This window comes from Papio anubis, chromosome 12 (assembly GCF_008728515.1).
Source record: "Papio anubis isolate 15944 chromosome 12, Panubis1.0, whole genome shotgun sequence".
Classification (NCBI taxonomy): domain Eukaryota; kingdom Metazoa; phylum Chordata; class Mammalia; order Primates; family Cercopithecidae; genus Papio; species Papio anubis.
The window spans coordinates 47,460,031-47,480,774 of record NC_044987.1 but is presented as its reverse complement, the minus strand read 5'-3'; the positions used below and the strand labels follow the sequence as shown (position 1 = coordinate 47,480,774).

Below are 20,744 nucleotides of genomic sequence, written 5' to 3'. Positions count from 1 at the left end.
GAACAAAACCTCCAAGAAATATGGGACTATGTGAAGAGACTAAACCTACAATCGGCGTACCTGAAAGTGACGAGGAGAATGGAACCAAGTTGGAAAACACACTTCAGGATATTATCCAGGAGAACTTCCCCAACTTAGAAAGATGGGCCAACATTCAAATTCGGAAATACAGAGAACACCACAGAGATAATCCTTGAGAACAGCAACCCCAAGACACATAATCATCAGATTCACCAAGGTTGAAATCAAGGAAAAAATGTTAAGGGCAGCCAGAGAGAAAGGTTGGGTTACTCATAAAGGGAAGCCCATCAGACTAACAGTGGATCTCTCTGCAGAAACCCTACAAGTCAAAAGATAGTGAGGGCCAACATTCAACATTCTTAAAGAAAAGAATTCTCAACTCAGAATTTCATATCTAGCCAACCAAGGTTCATAAGTGAGGGAGAAATAAAATCCTTTATAGACAAACAAATGCTGAGGGATTTTGTCACTACCAGGCTTGCCTTACAAGAGCTCCTGAAGGAAGCATTAAATACAGAAAGGAAAAACTGGTACCAGCCCCTGCAAACACATACCAAAATGCAAAGACCATTGACACTATGAAGAAACTGCATCAACTAATGGGCAAAATAATCAGCTAGCATCATAATGACAGGATCAGATTCACACATAACAATATTAACTTTAAATGTAAATGAGCTAAATGCCCCAATTAAAAGACACAGACTGGCAAATTGGATAAAGAGTCAAGACCCATTGGTGTGCTGTATTCAGGAGAACCCATCTCACATGCAAAGACACACATAGGCTCAAAATAAAGGGATGGAGGAAGATTTATCAAGCAAGTGCAAAGCAAAAGAAAGTAAGGATTGCAATCCTAGCCTCTGATAAAACAGACTTTAAACCAACAAAGATCAAAAAAGACAAAGAAGGGCATTGAATAATGGTAAATGGATCAATGCAACAAGAAGAGCTAACTATCCTAAATATATACGTACCCAGTACAGGAGCACCCAGATTCATAAAGCAAGTTCTTAGAGACCTACAAAGAGACTTAGATTCCCACACAATAATAGTGGGAGACTTTGACACCCCACTGTCAATATTAGACAGATCAACAAGACATAAAATTAACAAGGATATTCAGGACTTGAACTCAGCTCTGGACCAAGCAGACCTAATAGACATCTACAGAACTCTCCACCCCAAATCAACAGAATATACATTCTTCTCAGAACCACATTGCACTTATTCTAAAATTGACCACATAATTGGAAGTAAAACACTCCTCAGCAAATGCATCAGAATGGAAATAATAACAAACTGTCTCTCAGACCACAATGCAATCAAATTAGAACTTAGGATTAAGAAACTCAGTCCAAACCACAGAACTACGTGGAAACAGAACAATGTACTCCTGAATGACTACTGGGTAAATAACGGAACTAAGGCAGAAATCAGGAAGTTCTTTGAAACCAGTGAGAACAAAGACATAACATACCAGAATCTATGGGACACAGCTAAAGCAGTGTTAAGAGGAAAATGTATAGCACTAAATGCCCACATCAGAAAGCTGGAAAGATCTCAAATCGACACCCTAAAATCACAATTTAAAGACCTAGAGAAGCAAAAGCAAACAAATTCAAAAGCTAGCAGAAGACAAGAAATAACTAAGATAAGAGCAGAACTGAAGGAGATAGAGACACGAAAAACCTTTCAAAAAAAAAAAAAAAAAAATCAATGAATCCAGGAACTGGCTCTTTGAAAAGATTAGCAAAATAGATGGACTACTAGCTAGATTAATAAAGAAGAAAAGAGAGAAGACTCAAATAGACACAACAAAAAAATGATAAAGGAGATATCACTACTGATCCCACAGAAATATAAACTACCATCAGGGAATACTATAAACACCTTTACGCATATAAACTAGAAAATCCAGAAAAAAAAAAGAATAAATTCCTGGACACATATGCCCTCCCAGAAGTCAAATCAATGATTAGACCAATAACCAGGTAGAAGTTGAATCCCTGATTAGACCAATAACAAGTTCTGAAATTGAGACAGTAATTAATAGCCTACCAACCAAGAAAAGCCCAGGACCAGACAGATTCACAGCCAAATTCTAAGAGGAGCTGGTACCATTGCTTCTAAAATGATTCCAAGCAACAGAAAAAGAAGGACTCTGCCCTAACTGTTTTCATGAGGCCAGCATCATTGTGATACCAAAAAAACCTGGCAGAGACACAACAAAAAAAGAAAATTTCGGGCCAATATCCCTGATGAACATCGATGCGAAAATTCTTAATTAAATACTGGCAAACTGAATCTAGCAGCACACTAAAAAGCTTATCCACCACCATCAAGTCAGCTTCATCCCTGGGATGCAAGCCTGGTTCAACATACACAAATCAATAAGTTATTCATCACATAAACAGAACCAAAGACAAAAACCACATGATTATCTCAATAGATGCAGAAAAGGCCTTTGATAAAATTCAACACATCTTTCATACTAAAAACACTCCATAAACTATGTATTGATGGAACATATCTCAAAATAATGAGTTACTTATGACAAACCCATAGCCAATATCATACTGAATGGGCAAAAGCTGGAATCATTTCCTTTGAAAACTGGCACAAGACAAGGATGCCCTCTCTCACCACTCCTATTCAACATGATATTGAAAGTTCTGGCCAGGACAATCTGGCAAGAGAAAGAAATAAAGTGTATTCAAATAGGAAGAGAGGAAGTCAAATTGTCTCTGTTTACCGATGACATGATTGTATATTTAGAAAACCTCATCATCTCAATCCAAAAACTCCTTAAGCTAATAAGCAACTTCAGCAAAGTCTCGGGATACAAAATCAATGTGCAAAAATCACAAGCATTCATATACACCAATAATAGACAGAGAGCCAAATAATGAGTGAACTCCCATTGACCGTTCCTACAAAGGGAATAAAATGTCTACAAATACAACTTACAAGGGATGTGAAGGACTCCTTCAAGGAGAACTACAAACCACTGCTTAAGGAAATAAGAGAAGACACAAACAAATTGAAAAACATTCCATGCTCCTGGATAGGAACAATCAATGTTGTGAAAACGGCCATACTGCCCAAAGTAATTTATAGATTCAATGCTATCCCCATCAACCTACCACTGACTTTCTTCACAGAATTAGAAAAAAACTACTTTAAATTTCATATGGAACCAGAAAAGAGCCCACATTGCCAAGACAATCCCAAGCAAAAAGAACAAAGTTGGAGGTATTATGCTACCTGACTTCAAGCTACACTACAAGGCTACAGTAACCAAAACAGCTTGGTACTGGTACCAAAACAGATATATAGACCAATGGAACAGAACAGAGACATCAGAAATAATACCACACATCTACAACTATCTGATCTTTGACAAACTTGACGAAAACAAGCAATGGGGAAAGGATTCCCTATTTAATAAATGGTGTTGGGGAAACTGGGTAGCCATATGCAGAAAACTGAAACTGGATCCCTTCCTTATATCTTATACAAAAATTAACTCAAGATGGATTGAATATTTAAACATAAGACTAAAACCATAAAAACCCTAGAAGAAAACCTAGGTAATACCATTCAGGACATATGTATGGGCAAAGACTTCATGACTAAAGCACCAAAAGCAATGGCAACAAAAGCCAAAATTGACAAATGGGATCTAATTAAACTAAAGAGCTTCTGCACAGCAAAAGAAACTACCATCAGAGTGAACAGACATCCTACAGAATGGGAGAAAATTTTTGCAATCTATCAATCTGACAAAGGGCTAATATCTAGAATCTACAAGGAAGTTAAACAAATTTACAAGGAAAAAACAACCCCATCAAAAAGTGGGCAAAGGATATGAACAAACACTTCTCAGAAGAAGACATTAATGCAGCCAATAAACATATGAAAAAAAACCTTATCATCACTGGTCGTTAGAGAAATGTAAATCAAAACTAAAATATCGTCTCATGCCAGTTAGAATAGTGATCATTAAAAAGTCAGGAAACAACAGATGCTGGAGAGGATGTGGAGAAAAAGGAATACTTTTACACTGTTGGTGGGAGTGTAAATTAATTCAACCATTGTGGAAGACAGTGTGGGATTCCTCAAGGATCTAGAATTAGAAATACCATTTGACCCATCCATGCCATTACTGGGTATATACCCAAAGGATTATAAATCATTCTGCTATAAAGACACATGCAAACTATGTTTATTTCAGCACTATTCACAATAGCAAAGACTTGGAACCAACCCAAATGCCCATCAATGATAGGTTGGATAAAGAAAATATGGCACATACACACTATTGAATACTATGAGCCATAAAAAGAATGAATTCATGTTATTTGCAGGGACATGGATGAAGCTGGAAGTCATCATTCTCAGCAAACTAACACAGGAACAGAAAACCAAACACCGCATGTTCTCACTCATAAGTGAGAGTTGAACAATGAGGACACATGGACACAAGGAGGGGAATATCACACATTGGGGCCTGTCAGTGGGGGGTGGGAGCAAGGGGAGGGATAGCATTAGGAGAAATACCTAATGTAGATGATGGGTTGATGGGTGCAGCAAACCACCATGACACATGTATACCTATGTAACAAAACTGCACATTCTGCACACGTATCCCAGAACTTCAGAATAATAATAATAATAATAATAATAATAATAATAATAAAAGATAATGCCGATCTGCAGTTCCCAATTACATGCTGGCCACAGTATTAACTTGTGGTCAAACTAGAAGAAAGACTCCTGAGGTACCATTTTCCTTTGGAAAAAATAATAATAACCATTTTATAAAGTTGTTTGTTCACTTATTTATTATCTGTCTTTCTCACTAGATTGTACACTGAACAATAAGAAGAGTCATAGCTGGCAAGCTTATGATGTTATTCTCGATACCTCACAGCACCTAGAAGATAGCAGGTGCTCAATAAACATTGGTTGGATGATTGGATGGACAAGGATTCAGGGGTGAAAGTAAAGAAGACATGAGTTCTAGGACAGGAAGCAGAATAATGTAAGATGAATAGGTCTTAGGTTGGCAACACTCGGCATCTTAGGGGTACCATGAAGAACCTCAGGATATGCCTCATATATGAGGCAGTCTATAAGGAAGAAGAGGCCATGAAAACAGGAGATGGGAGAGACACCGGCAAAGTTTACCTTCCTTACAAATCTTTTTTTAAATTTTTGAGACAGAGTCTCATGTTTTTGCCCAGGCTGGAGTGCAGTGGCGCGATCTTGGCTTACTGCAACCTCCGCCTCCCAAGTTCAAGTGATTCTCCTGCGTCAGCCACCTGAGTAGCTAGGATTACAGGCATGCTCCACCGGCTCAACTAATTTTTGTATTTTTAGTAGAGATGGAGTTTCATCATGTTGTCCAGCCTGGTCTCTAACTCCAGAGCTCAAGTGATCCACCCACCTCGGCCTCCCAAAATGCTTGGATTATAGGCATGAGCCACCGCACCCAGCCTGCAATTTTTCCTCTGCTTGCAAATAATATATGTAACACACCTATAAGAGTAACTGGCACAGTAGGCATTATATAAGTGATTGTTATTTTTAATGTGATTGTGCCAGTAATTTTGAGCCCCAGAGGAGGCAGCTGACTCTTTGTCCAGTTGACAGTAGTAGATCACAGAACACTGAATAGCTCAGTCAACAAGAGAGCAGCTTGGGCCCTCCAGTCCTGCAGTCAAGGCCAGTTACCAGAGGCAGGACTGCCCCTCTGCTTGGCAGGCCCTTGCTCCTGGCACCACCTGGCCAGCTGCCCCACTGGCACCCATGTCATCACCTCCCACAAGCATGGCTAGGCATCTCCCGAGGCTTCTCAGATGTTAGGAGAAACTGCTGCCAGCTCTGGGAGTGTGAGAACGGGGGAAATCATTCAGCTCTGATGGGTGGATTTAAAAGTCTGTTTCTAAAAATGGCTATTAATAGGTTTTTCTCTACACCAACCATCCCTACTCCTGTTTCATCAACAGCAACTGCATTGCTATTCACTGTCCTTGTGACCTCAAGTGATTTTACCAGTCAAAACAAATACCTACTGCCTAGAATAGACCAAAAATAAAAGAGATAAGAAAGGAGAGTATGACATGAGGGCTAAGCTTTCTGTCAGTTTGTGGAATGTTTTCAAGATCATGTTACTGCAAAGAAATACATAAAATTCAAAAGGAGGGTGGTAACTGGGAACTCATACAGTCATCACAAATGGACACACAAGAGTGACAGCAGGAGCTACCTCAACAGACGCTTAGGTTTGCAACATACAACATTGTTTAATATTGAAGCACTTCATCTGCATTGTTTAATATTCAAGTTTTTCTGTGGAGAGACTCAAAAGCCCTCTGCCTAAGTTGACTGAGGCTGATTCAAGACCCTATTTCAGGATGGCAGGCAAAGAGCTACCTTTCAAAGATGGTAGGTATAAGAGACAGACATCACTCAAGGAGGGAGTTACCCTCTACCACTTACTTCCTGGACAGGACATCAACCCCTCAGGGCCTCTGAAAACTTATGTAGAATACTGATAAAATGCTAGGATATTATCTGCCCAAAGCCTAAAGCCTAGTCAAGATGACCGTTTTGTCTTCTGCGGGGATGATCATCTTGTGTTCCAACAGAGGAGAAAAGTTTGGTTCACGCTGCGTATGCAAGTATTTAACTACCCGTAGCAGTGCGGATGGAGACTATCTTAAAACTTCCTGCCCAATCTAACTGCTAGCTGGGTGAAGTTGGCCCAGCCATGCCCTATTTAGCTGGCTATGAAACAACATTTTAACTTTTATCCTAAATTACCATAATAGACATTCTCTTAACTTGCTGTCTCATTGTCAGAATCTCATGAGACTGGAAGCATTATAATAGTGACAGGCAGGCAAGTAGATAGAGACATAGATGATAGCTGAATGGATGGATGGATGGATGGATCGATAGATAGATCCAAATTTAGCTGGATCTATTTTTTTAAAGTTAGTTTTTAAACATTGGTTAGAATGTGCCAAAATGCTGGGACAAAATCCTGAGACTACTGATGATATCCACTATCCTCAACACCAGCTTCAACTTCCAGAACTACTAGCTCTTTAAATGACACTTGAATTTCTGCTGCTAGTGACATTTTAATTTAAGCTTCTCTCAGGCAAATGTCTGGATTATCCAGGCTTAAGCTCTATCCAGTACTGGGAAATCATCACTGAAGTCTCCACCCAGTCTGCCTCTTCTGACTCACTCCTCTCCGTCAAGTCTGCCAAAATTAGATGTAGCCCATGGCCGTGGAGAATGAGTTTGATCCTTCAGTCTTTCCCTCTCCTTCTGGACTGGATGTTCTCAGGGGGCATGTAGCAGATCTAAACTCTATCACATCTGTGACTTCTGCAGCCCACACAGGGCTTCACAATGTGTTAGGAATGGAACAGAAGCTTTAGGATGTGGATTAATCAAGAACTAATTGGACACTTACCATCTGCTTTACATACATTACTTCACTTAATCATTATAGCAACTTGTCAAGTAGATATGTTTTACTGTCATCCCTTTCACGAACAAGGAAATGGAGGTTCAGAGAAATATCCCATATCTAGTGAATGGCAGGGCTGGGATTGGAATCTTGGATTTTTCTGACTCGAAATCCCTCGATTTTTAGCCAGTGAGCTCTGCTGCCTAATACCTGGTCACAGCTATGCCCCTTGAGGGGGTCACACAAAATTGATTCTAGCTGACTACTTTCCTTTCCTCCCCAAATCCTCTAACCTGTTGCAAGTTACAACAGGTCTAAATTTAACGTCTTTAAAGCAGCCCAAGGATGAGACTTGATAATCTCATCACAAAGATGCTATTCTTTAGACGAAGTGCACCTGGCATAGCATCAGAGCAGAAAACTCTCTTAAAGAAATGTATCTCCAAAATTTGTATGATAAAACAAAAGATTTTTGTGGCTTTCAGAATTCTCCAAGCCCTATGGAGTGATCTAAAAGTGTCAGGTCAAGATTTTCACCATCTTTTCAAAACAGCTGACAGATGGGGCTGGTGTATCATCAGTCTTCATCACATAGTTTCTGATACATCAAGGAGAAGGGGATGTAGAAGTAATTCATGTAACTAATTTTTATTGAGGTTATACTATGAGGAAGACATTGCATGCTGGCTATGAGATGCCCAAGACAGTATCCTGGATCTGAAGAAAACACATGCACCTAATGGCGATACATGTGCTAATAAGTGTACACCGAGGCCAAATGTGGAAAGAGCCATGACTACTACAGATGCTAAATGTCAAAGGAATGTAGAGGATGAATGAATCACTTCCATGTGGCATTATTGAGGAGGCCATCATAGCGGAGGTGACCCTGGAGATGCCGAACCCTGAAACATGCCAAAGTTTTTAAGTGGACCCAGTGTAGATGGGGCACCCAGGCATTGTACAACATAAAAGTGAAGGAAAGAACAAGACCAAAGAGCATGTCAAAGTACTGGAGAGATGTCTTTAATTCTATTTGTAGAATTAGAAATGTCATATTATTCAGTTCTCTGAAGATGAGGTCTCTTACAGGGTACATGTCTATTGCTCAATTTCTGCACATTCAGCTACAAAAGTAATGGGTGACTATACTCAGAGACAATGCCATTCTCTCTCATGATCTGACCTAAATAGATTCTCCTCCACCATCTTCATCTACCACCTCTGACACTTCCATGGGTGTCAGCTTTGCCAACACTGCCATTGGAAGTGTTTCTGCCCCTCTCTTCCATGCTTCCATAGTCCTTGTATGAATGCACCTCTTGTTACATCTACCCGCTGAATTAGAACTGCCCCTTACTAACTGGTCCTCACCCGTACCCTTCCTACACTATAAGCTCCTTCAAGGCAGAGAATTGTATTATATTGACCACAGTGTCTCCACTGCCTAAAACTAAACAGGAACTCAGAAAATAACTACTGAAGAAATTAAACAACCAAATGAGTCTTGGGAGAATTACACAAATTTAGAGGGTGAGAAAAAGGCATCCAGTGATCTTTAAAGTTCTCTCCAGCTCTAAGAATCTACAATTCTAACAGAGCCAGTGGAAGTGAAAAAAGCTAGTCAGAAGCCCACAGTAGGGAGCAGGGAATACCCTAGGTATTTCTCTGGAAAGACCACAGCACATCAGACTTCATGCACTAGTCTCAAGCCAGAGGGAACCTGCACACTAGAAGTGCTAGTGCAGCCTAGGGATGCGCCCTAAAATCAGATGGCCTGGGTTCAAGACTCAGTTCTGCCACTATGAGTTGTATGACCTAGGACAAGTTAGCTAACCTTATGTCTCAGTTTTCTCCTCTGTAATATAAGAACAATAACAGTGTCTGAGGGCTGAGGTGGGAGGATCACTTGAGGCCAGGAGTTCAAGACCAGCCTGGCCAATATAACGAGACCTTGTCTCTACAAAAAATTAATTTTTTAAATTAGCTGAGCATGGTAGCTTGCCCCTGCAGTCCCAGCTACTTGGGTGGCTGAGGTGGGAGGGTCGCTTGAGCCCAAGAGTTCGAGGCTGCAGTGAACTGTGATTGTGCCACTGCACTCCAGCCTGGGTGACAGAGCAAGACCCTGTCTCTAAAAAAGTAAAAATGGAAATAAAATTTAAAACAGGAATAATATAATAACAGTGTCTACCTCAAAATGTTGTAGTATTGAATTAAATGGGTTAACATATATAAACTGCTTAGAACAATTCCTGGCACACTGTATGACCTAAAAACATTAGCTGTTATTACTTGACTTCCCTCCATAATGTTACCAAAGAAAACTCAGTATAATAGGAATCTGGATTGGAATCTTCAACACCTCTGTCAAAACCAGAGAAAGAGGAATGGAGAATGTCTATTTTCATTGGAACCCTAGTTCCACTGTACACTTGGCAATCCCTCTCCTGTTGGGGAAGTCCCTGGGCAGCCTTATAATTCAGAAGCTATGCCAATTTGTAGAGATGTGGACTCCCGCCTTCAGTTTTCTAAAAGAGCAAAGCAAAATAGAACAAAACAAAGGAAGCAACAGAGCCTGCCTTCTCCAGAATTCCACACCACAGGGGAAGATGTTTCAGGACCAATTAAGTAATGGACTTCATGTAGCTCACTACCAAACGACGACACAGAATCCAGACAATGCTTTTAAAAAATAATAATCTCATGTTGCTTATCATTCAACTGTATCTTCTAAAATCCCTCTAGTTTTCAAGAATCACTTTTAGAAAGCCAATGCAGCTCTGACTTTCTCTTATTCAAGTTTCTCAAAAGCTGTGGATCTTTCCATCAAAAATCCCTCTCCTCAAATGACTGGGTGCATTTTACTCTTTACTGTGTCCTTTTGGTAGGAATTGTGTTTTAACCGGGCTGCATGGCAACCTTTCAGATACAAAATGAATACATGCTTTTAACCACTGACCTCGGCACCCCTAACTGTAGGATATCCATCACATTTTCATCACAATCATAGAGCATCTTTTGTGCTCTACATCAGAGAGGCAGTTGGACACCACCCCAAAGGATTTCCCGATATACTTTCTACACATCAAAGTGAAGGTTTTTGAAACTCACTGTAATCCATGACTTTGCAAACAAAAGTGCTGCACATTAGAGATCCTTTTGCAATGGCCATAGAAACCAAAAGGCCTTTCCCCCTCCTCTCACTATAATATTGACATTTGGAAAGAAGAGAGTAGATGATAAAAGAAAACTTTGGTAGAAATGACAAAAATGTGAAGTAAAATAAGGCCATAAACCTCAGAGTCCACAAAGGCCAAGAGAAATTGGAAACAGGGAGACTAGAGATGATCCTGAAAAAAGTGTCCAAAATTATGCCATATATAGAGCCCAGACTTAGACTGACTTAAGATGGGCAAAACACATATTTCTGTATGGGATTTGCCCTTCAGCGCTGCTGCTGACGTAATCTAGATATTGCTGTTTACAATTGCCATTAGAACAGGCAGCAGGCTCCTCTGTTAACATTTTGTTATTACATTTTGTTATTACTTTATTGCCTCTTGAAGATAACTAATAATAAAAGCTTGAAAGGAGACTACTTCTGAGGGATCTCCACCTATATATTACAGATGGGCCAGCTTCCCAAAGTTGGTCTGAATATTATTTACTTGACTCTAGAAACAATTTCCAACAGAAACTGTAACCTAAAATTGAAAAGAAGATGGAACATTAAAGGATAAGTACATAAGGAGGAAATAAATCTCCCATAATCTCACTGACGTAACACAATCATGTTCACACATTTACTTCCAAGCCCTTTAATATTTCTATCATTTTACAATAACATTCATGAGTATACAGTCCACTTAGTATTTTGCAATTTGAATTAAGCATTCATTAACATAAGCCAATGTTTCTAAAGTCTTAATAATGATTACACAAATGCTTACTTAACACAAGACATACTTTCTCTGGAGGATGATTCAGTTATTTACAACATGCCTATGAGAAAACACTTTCTGAGTGTCATCTTCAGGTTCCAGGAAAGCAAATCTCCCTCTTGTGTTCCTGGCACCCCATTCCATACTTCCTTGATTTTCGGACCCCTGGGAGAAAAGGCTCTGAGTGGTTTCCTTTGACTTTTATAGGGGTCCTACAGAACAGTGGAAATACAGAAATTCTGAGTGGGAATGAAGTCTCCAAGGATTCAGAGTGGAGGGTGGGAGTTCCAGGAAGTTAGAGATGCTGACAGATGCTGGGGTCTCCTACCTCTGGTCTATTTCCTAAACATCTCCTTTTGTGTTTTCCGTGGGCTCAAGAATTGTCCCTGTCCACCTCTGGTTCCAAGGCACCACCTGTGTCTTCTGAATAGGAGCTCCTTCTTCCCTGGGCTCTGCTTAAAGCTGGAGATAAATAGAGTTAACATCTCTGTGCTGTGCTCCTCCAGCACTTCATTCTGTAGTGGGCCTCTGGGCACCCAAAGGGCTGATGTAAGATGTATACACACTCCAGATGGGCATGTCAGCACCACAGATGGGGACATTGGGGGACAAGAGTCACCAGGGTGAAAGAAGGGGCTCTGGCAAAAGGAAGGGTGAAGGGAAGAGATGAGAGGAGGGAGCCTCAGCAGACGTCTCTTTGAATGACTCACTCATTCACTAACTGCTTAAGAGCACCACCTAAGTACCCGTGATATATCAATGAACAAATAGACAAAGTCCCTGACTAAGTGGATCTTAAATCACAGTAGGAATGAACAGACAATAAGCAATAGACATACCAAGTATGGGGGAAAGTAGGATGTGTAGGGGGAACAAGAAGGTTGAAAGGACTGTTCATGACTTCCCATGTGTCAGTCAAAGCAGCTCCCATTGAGAAAGTGAGAAACCTTGAAAAAGGGAGGGAGTTAACTATGTGGCTATGGAGGGGTGGTGTGCTCTAGGAAGGAGGACCAGCCAGTACAAAGTCTGGGTAGGAGCACAACTGACTGAGGAGGCCAATGGGGTTGGGGCAGTGAGTGACGCACAGAAGAGTAGCAAGAAATGAAGTTAGAGAGCGTCAATGTGAAAGGCATCATCTAGACTTGGATGTGGCCAGGTTTTGAGCAAAGAGTGACATGTTGAAACTTAGTTTTAAAAAAATCACCGTGGCCATTGTGTTGAAAATAAAAGGAGCTAAAGGGAAAGAAAGGAGACCAGCCAGGAGGCTGCTGCAGGCATTAATCAGAGAGATGCTGGTGGTTTCAATCAGTGGGGACCCATGGTGAACAGGGGCTGGATTCCAGATTTAGTCTGAAGACAGAGCAACAGGATTTTCTGGTGGATTCCATAAGGGGTCTGAAAGAAAGAGAGTGGTCAAGGATAGGACCAAGATCTTAGCATCTCAAGATATGGTTAACAGACACAGGAGAAGACTGAAGAAGACTGGAAATTGGGAGATCAATTCAGAGGTTCTTGCATAATCTAGATATGAGATGGCAAAGGAGTGAAAAAGGGTGATGGTAGTGGGGATATAGAGAAACAAATTTTTAAAGGCTGGGGTAAAATTGACAGAGTAAAACAATGAAAGCTTCATATCAACATTTTGTGGTAGTATCTTCAATTTCCATTTTCCCTTTATTTAATATGTAGAATTTTTAGCTGAATACATGGGTACCCAGCCAAAGATTACATTTTCCATGTTCTCTTGCAGCTAAATGTAGCATATGACCAACTTCTGGCCAACTGAATGTAAGTGGAGGTGATATTTATAACTTCCAAGTTGTGCCCTTAAAAGGGATTTCCCCTTCCCAATTGACTTCTGCGTGGAATTGATAGCAGAGGTGAGACCTGTCATCCTGGACTTTGAAATGTAAAATGCATACTGGATGGCAGAGAAACAAAGTCAAACCACACATCAACTCACGATTGCTTGCCCAGACTTGTTCATAACAGAGAAATATACTTCTATCTTGTTTAAGCCTCTGTATCTGGGGTTCACATTGTTGTCACTGCCTAACCTGTAGCAAGTAATAAACATTCTTTGAGCTGTTCTAAATACAAAGCCCCAATACCAATACTTACCAATCCTGTGAAGTTAGGACAGTATTCAACAGAGTAAAGTTTAATTTCAACCTGCCTCTGCTAGTTTGTTCCCACATATCCGAACAGTATTTGAGCTTCAATGCCCTGAGTCATTAATGGCACAAGCTCAAATCTAGAGTAAATTGCCACTTATGGAGCTAATATTTACCCAATAATCCACTGCTTCTCTCAACTGGGAGGCACAATTCTACATCATATCTGAAGCTGAGGTCTCAAGAAGATATATTATGTAATCTGCCTTCCAGGCAAAAAACAGCATCACCAATAAACTTCTAATTATCCATACAACCCACTTACCATCTCCTGAATGATTGATGAGCCAAAGTCCATGATAACAACCTCCCCTTATCCAAAGGAGACAAGATCAAGTTCTAAGCTAGCAGAGAACAAAATCATATACTTTATTCAAAGGCAAATCCTAGCTGTGTGGGAGTCTAATAAATCATCATTGAATACAGAAGGGATTCAGCTGAAACCTGTGCAGTCTCAGATGTACAGCCAACACTGCAGCACTGTGCATCAAGCCTTTGCAGGTTTACTGCTCTAAATATATCAAGTCCACCTGGGAAGGCCATCACCCATGGTGCCTTGTAGTCTCTGAGGCCCTACTACATGAAATGTCCTGGTCCATAATCACAGTGATTTCACTAAGCACACTTTCCATTCATTCTTTCCCTGACTATCAAGCTCAAGAGATCAAAAAACTGCAGAGAAGCAGGTGAAGGATCAGTGGAATTTCATAGCAAAAAAATCACTGCTGGCACACGGATCAAAGGGGGAAGATTGGTGTGTTCTGGGAAATAACGCACCCCTTCAGTTAAATGACCTGAAGTCTGGGAAGATGAGAGTCAAGTGGGTGCATTTCCTCCAAAATGGGCCGTATGTAGGCATCTATTTAGGCAGCAAGATCTTTGGGCTGTAAAGTAGTGACATTAAGATTAATAAAGTTGAGAGGAAAGGGGCCATGACATGACTGAAATCACTTAAAGAACGAATATTTATTGAGCATTTCAAGTCAGACAGAGAGAATGCCACATGACAAGACAGAGTCTCTGTCCTCATGGTCTAGTGTGGAAGACAAACCAACAAGCCATTGTAGTAGTGTGCTCAGTGCCAGAAGGAAACAGTGTGATAAGAAAAATAGGAGGGGACTCAGATCTAGTTTGGCAAGTGGGGAACAGGACAGCTCTTCCTAAAAGATGCTATAGGTAAATGGAGGTCAGAAATATGTTGGTGGCCCATCAACACGTTGCTACACTTACAGAATGGGGATGGCATCTTCCTATGAAGGTATCCCTGTGAAATGGGGCTGATAGTTGCCTATTTAATGCGAGTAAAAGATGGCTCATATAACCAAAGATTTACTCTGTTGCCAAATCCGTATGGACAATAGAAGAGGTTATTACATAAATTTTAGAAGAAAGGCAGAATATCAGTCTTAAAAAGAAAATAGAAGCTCATGGGTAGTTAATTTGCATCATTTGGAAAATCTAGACTCCTCGAGGGAGTTTGGAATCATCTAGTATCAGTTCTGTCACCATCAGGAATATGCCTAAATCAGTCTACGTGGTTGTGAATTGTCATCATTATTCAGTAGACTCAAATATAGCAGGCAGGTTGCCTGTGTCCACTTCTATGACCAATGATATTCTCTGTGGAGTTGCTTGGCTTCTTCCTTGGCTTGTCTTTTCTTTGGAAAATGAGAATGTTGGATGAGAACAATGATTTTCAAAAACTTTTTGTTACTACAATCCACAGTAAAATAGTCATTTTACATGCTGACCTGATAAAATATCCATCTTTACTAATTTCAATGCATTTGCTATTTTTCTATTTCATTCTAATACATTTCTTTTTAAAAAATTGCTGGTAGATCCACTAAGCTAATTTCATGTCTCATAGTTTGTAACTTATAGTCTGAACAATTCCAGACTAGATCATCCTTGAGGGGCCTTCCTACCCCAATTATGGAAATCATCCTCATTATCACCTAATACCTACCACACAGGGGCTGTCTCCTATGATCCTTAAAGCAGTAGTATAACACGGACAGAGGAGCTTACAAGATTCATCACAGATCCCGCGGCCAGAGCATGACACAGCTGGTACCAGAACCCAGTGAATGCACAATAGCAGCAATGCTTGCCCTGGTTGGCACCTCTTCTCTCAGAGAATTCCACCTCCTGACCACCCTGTCATACAGCTGCAACTTAAATGCCACTCCTAATCTGTCGAAATGAGATGCAAATCTAGTGAACACATTCCAAGAATTTAATGTTAATTTTTATATGCCCTTGCTGGATCTTTTAGGCACTACCCCATGCCAAACGCAGGTGGATGAAACTCATTCCCTGGCCTGGAAGGGCTCTCCTTCTAACAGAAAAAAATCCACCCACAGACCTGAACACTAAGCATGGCACTGAAGACTCTTTCAAAACTGCACTTCCATTTTGCTTCCTCAGTAATAAGCTCATTGTTCTATTTAACCTCAGCACTATCTTCCCACCTGGCTGATGGAAAATACCAAGGCTCAAGCCTTCCGTGGAGACTCTCTGAGCACTGGAGACCAACAGAACAGCCAGAGGGTGGCACTCCAGCGGGAAGAGAAGGGCACTCACAGCACCTCCCAGGAAGCACTCCCTCTGTTGCTCCCCTTCTGTCCCTAAAGGGTAAGTGAATAGGGGATGCCAACAGGCTGTCAGCCTCCTTCTACATACCCTTCTCATTCTAGACAAGCATCAACTGACTTCAGGAATATATAAAAGACGTTGTTTAACATCATGGAAAGGTCAGGTCGCTAGATTTATGGATAACACCTGTATTAGTCTGTTCTCATACTGCTGTGAAGAAATACCCAAGACTGGGTAATTGATAAGGAAAGAGGTTTGATCGACTCACAGTTCCACATGGCCGGAAAGGTCTCAATAAACTTACAATCCTGGCGGAAGGCACCTCTTCACAGGGTGGTAGGAGAGAGAATGAGTGCCAGCAGGGGAAATGTGCCAGGCACTTATAAAACCATCAGATCTCAAGAGAACTCACTCATTATCACGAGAACAGCATGGGGGAAACCACCCCCGAGATTCAATTACCTCCTACAGGGTTCCTTCAACAACACGTGGGGATTATGGGGATTACAATTCAAGTTGAGATTTGGATGGAGAACAGCCAAACCATATCAACAACTTATTTATAGTACTTGGGAGAAAAAAATTTATATCAGAAGCAAATGACAGGGGCAAGAGTGATTTCAGGGGACCAAAACCTAAGTTTTAAAGAAAGACTTAAAGATCTTCCTTCATTTTCTTAACTACTCACAAAGCAATAAGCGCTGGTTAGTAACATGCCAGTACTTCTAAGGCAATTATTTTCACAATGATTGGAACCTGTAGTGGAAATTTATTGTTTTGCTTTCCACATCCATTCCTCCTCTTTCTGCTGACAGTATCCATATTTACTGTGAGGATCTATATTCCCTTTATTACAGGCCAGATGGTGTGGGTGGCCCTACCTTAAACCCTATTTTAACTCCAGGGGTGGGCTCTGACTGGCTTTAATTACTGGTGATTGGTTTTGGTTGAGGACTGAGAAGAGAGTCTAATCAGAGTCAATAAGGCAGAAGGATTCGCTTTCTGAGGCGTCAGAGAAAGAGTCTTTTCTCTTCCACAAGAGCTACCAGAAAAGAGTATCTTTCTATTCCTGGATGATGTGGTGTGAGAACAGGAGATGGAGGACTGTGGCAATAACGAGGTGAGAGACTTCACTGGATAGAGCTTGAGGATGAAGCTGACCTTGCAGAGGCAGAGTAGAGAGCCAGAGAGAATCTGCATCTTGAGCAACGCCATGTGGGCTTCTGGTTCAAGCCCTGCCTGCAACCATTCCTCTAGATTCTTTAAAGGAGCCTTTGTGGGCTTAAGCCAGTTTGTATTTTCTAATGCTTACTAGCGAAGTAATTCAAGGTGATAACAAATACCTTGAACACTTTGGAAAGTGGTAGTGTCCAAAAAATTTAAGGTTTCTTTTGGAAAGAGCAGGAGTCCAATGTGATAGAGGTTGATTTTTTTTTTTTTTTCCTTAGCTGCTTCTATTAATTCTGCAGGAAACAATCACAATACTTCACATTATATAGTTGCTCCTACTTCTCAAAAACATATTTTCCACACAGATTTCCTCACCTGAATTTCACAATCCAGAGTCAGAGCAATTATAAAACATTTTTTATTTTGCAGTAATTGTTATTCAGCACTTTATACAGTTTAAAATATGATTTCAAGTTCAGTGATTCATTTTATTGTCACAATAACCAAATGAGATAGAAATGTTGAGTCTATCATATCTATTTTAGGCTGGAGAAAGTTGAGCCTCAGATAAGTTCAATGAGATGTGTGAGTTAATTTGAGGAGGTAGGGGGAGACAGGACTTAAATCTCAGTCTCTTGCTTCTATTTCTCTCACCCAATCCTCTAAACCAAATATACTAAACTCTATTCCCAGAAACAAATACAAAAGGGCTAGCGGTGGGTTGAACTTGACCAAAGCATTGGAAATCTGGATTCCAGTGGCAGAGCCAGAACTAACTAGCTGGTGACCTTGGGCAAGTTTCCTTTGTCTTGTTTTTTTGTAAAAGAAGAGGTTTAAACTAGGATCTCTAATGCTCCTGCAAGCTCTAAAATTTCTGTAAGTCTAGAGTTTTCCGTCCTTTCTCTCAAATTAATTTTTTCCCCAGAATAATAACAACCTTATTTATTCTCCCACTGGGTACCAGGCACTGTGCTAAGGTACCCCCATTTTCTACTCCCTTTTTCTCTTTAGATCTCACGACATTCCTGAGACAATTATATCTCTTTTACAGATAAGGAAACCTGGACTCATGTAGGTTAAATGAACTGCCCCAGACCAGCAAAATTAGTAAGCATCAAGCGGAGAGCTGACCGCAGGTCAGACTGACCGCGAGGATCTAAACCTGGTCTATGTTGTTATTGCAGAAGAAATCAGGCTCCCTGCATTACTGGTCGCCTCTCTCCGCGCATAAAAGGGAGAGGAGGGACAAGAAAGCCAAACCAAGTCACAACAAGCCCCTGCAAGGCAAAAACAGAAAAACCGCTGGAAGGGCTCCCGGGAGGATCCTTTCCAGGTCCAGGGGGCGGGGCGCAATTTTCCGGCAGCCACGGGACCGCAACGCGGGCAGTCCTGCCCTCGGGCCCATTACCTTGTTAAGATGAGGGTTCCTGGTGACATCGTATCCGCGCTTCTTCAGGGGCACAGGGCGCGCCGGGCCGGGCTTGGAGTGGCAGCCTTGGGCGGGCGTGGAGGGTGCCCAGCGCGGGAGGGCGCCGCAGGCCCGGCCCGGCCAGGGAGCCAGCCGCGTGCCTGTCCCCAGCGCGGCGCCCATGGTCCTTGTGCAGACCTGGCACGGGAGATAAAGCAAGGTCAGGGCCTCCTTCCAGCTAGCCAGGACCCACGCGCGCTGCGGGGCACCGGGCCTGATCCGGGGACGCCCCTTCTGGGAGAGGGCAGGGGCTCCCAAAGGGTTAAAGGCTCCAGCCCCCGCCACTCCTCGGCTGCCACCTGGTCGGCTCCGTGCGGTGCGCCAGGCCTAGCCAAGAGCCAAGCAAAGCGAAACCAAGCCCTGGAAGCAGATCCGGTGCGGGTGACAGCCGGCGCCACCCCCGCCCCCATCCCTGTGAAAAAGAGGCGACTGCGCGGCGAGGGGTCCCCGAACCCTCAATCCCGCGTGGTGGCTTGCCTGGGTTCCCTCCTTCCCTGGCCCACCTGCGCTGCTCTGGGAGCTGAGGTCTACGCGGTCCCGCTGCGGAGCAGGCGTTGAGTCCTCTCCCGCCAATGGGTGGACCGCGCTGGCTGCCGCGAGCTCGCGGAGCTGGTGCGTTCCTGAAAGAGCGGTCCTACAACCTTTGTTCTCAGTGCCTGGCTTCCCCTGAGGACGCGCGTGGGGCGCCTCAGCACTGCGTGCACGTGGTTGTCCCCAGTGACAAGCAGCAGCTCAGAAGGCCCGCCTGAGACTCTCCATCTTGGCAAGACTAAATGCACAGAGGGGGATTTGCGTTTGCGTTTAGGGGTCAGCATACCCTCGAACTCTCCCAACATTGGGGGAAGGGCGTGCCTTCAGGATTTGGAGTCGAAATCCTCAGGCATTCGGTGCTCAGAGCTGCCTTGTGCTGTCCGATACAATGATATAATAGCCATTCGCCACGTGTGGCTATGTAAATGTAAATAAATTAAATAGAATAAAATTTAACATCCAGTTCTGCAGTCACACGAGCCACATTTCAAGTTCAAGAGCCACTTGTATGCAGATACAGAACATTTCTGTTTTTGCAGATACTTCTATTGAGCATCGTTGATATAGGAGCCACAGTTACTAAGAGGACTCCTGAGGACCCCATGGAGTTTGCCATGGGTTATTGGGGCCAGACAGGGATCTTGGGGTCCATCTAGCCCCAAACTTAATTTTATACTTTCTCCACACAGTAGTCAGGAGATTCCTTTTAAAGCAAACAGTTTGTTGTGTGTGGAATAAAATCCAAACTTTCGGGACCTGCAAGATCTCCCATAAGCTGGCTCCTGCCAACTTCTTCAAACTTACCCTACTCTACTCTTTCCTTCTCACTGATCTCTGGCCATACTTCCTCCTCCCTGTGTCTCCACCCCACTCGGTTCCCTCCCACTGCAGGGCCTTTGCACTTGCTCTTGCCTCTCCTTGGAAGGCTCATCCTCCAGCCTTCCGAACCACTGCTTCATTCCCACCTCTCAGTTCTCCACTAAGTTGTCAACTCGAAGGCCTTTCCTCTATTCCATCCAATGTCAGCCTGCACTAGGAACTACAGAGTGAAGGGGTTTTTCTCTTTAGAGAACTTAACAGTCAGTAGTGCACTTGTTTTTCTGATTGTTTACTGACTGTCTCCTGTCTAGAATGTAAGCTTCATGAGGTGAGGCTCTTTGCCTGTGAACCTGTGTGTCCTCACTGCCGAGCTCACTGCCTGGTATGTAGTTGCACTATAAATAGTTACTGGGTGAACTGAGGGAAGTGACAGCCACTTTCATAAGGATCGTGAACCCTGAGACTTACTGACAAGACAGGTGGCACGGTGCTCTGCTGATGCCCCTTCAAAGCTCCCCGTGCCAGCATTA

The 20,744-nt window shown here is 42.3% G+C and overlaps 1 protein-coding gene across 3 annotated transcripts in view; it reads right to left on the bottom strand.

Annotated features, from left to right (window-relative positions):
* ME3 (malic enzyme 3) overlaps nt 1–19,661 on the bottom strand; it is a 218,207-nt gene extending 198,546 nt beyond the window's left edge. Inside the window, exons 1-2 of one of the 3 annotated variants that reach the window (XM_009187077.3) lie at nt 19,368–19,661; nt 18,805–19,002 (exon numbers count right to left, since the gene is read on the bottom strand). In XM_009187077.3, the coding sequence (XP_009185341.2) occupies nt 18,805–18,987 (183 nt within the window). In that variant the 5' untranslated portion in view covers nt 18,988–19,002; nt 19,368–19,661. Of the gene's footprint in view, nt 1–18,804; nt 19,003–19,367 lie in introns of those variants that run through there. The other 2 variants (XM_017948825.3, XM_017948823.3) reach the window with 2 other exon arrangements.
* Nucleotides 19,662–20,744: the final 1,083 nt, after the last annotated feature.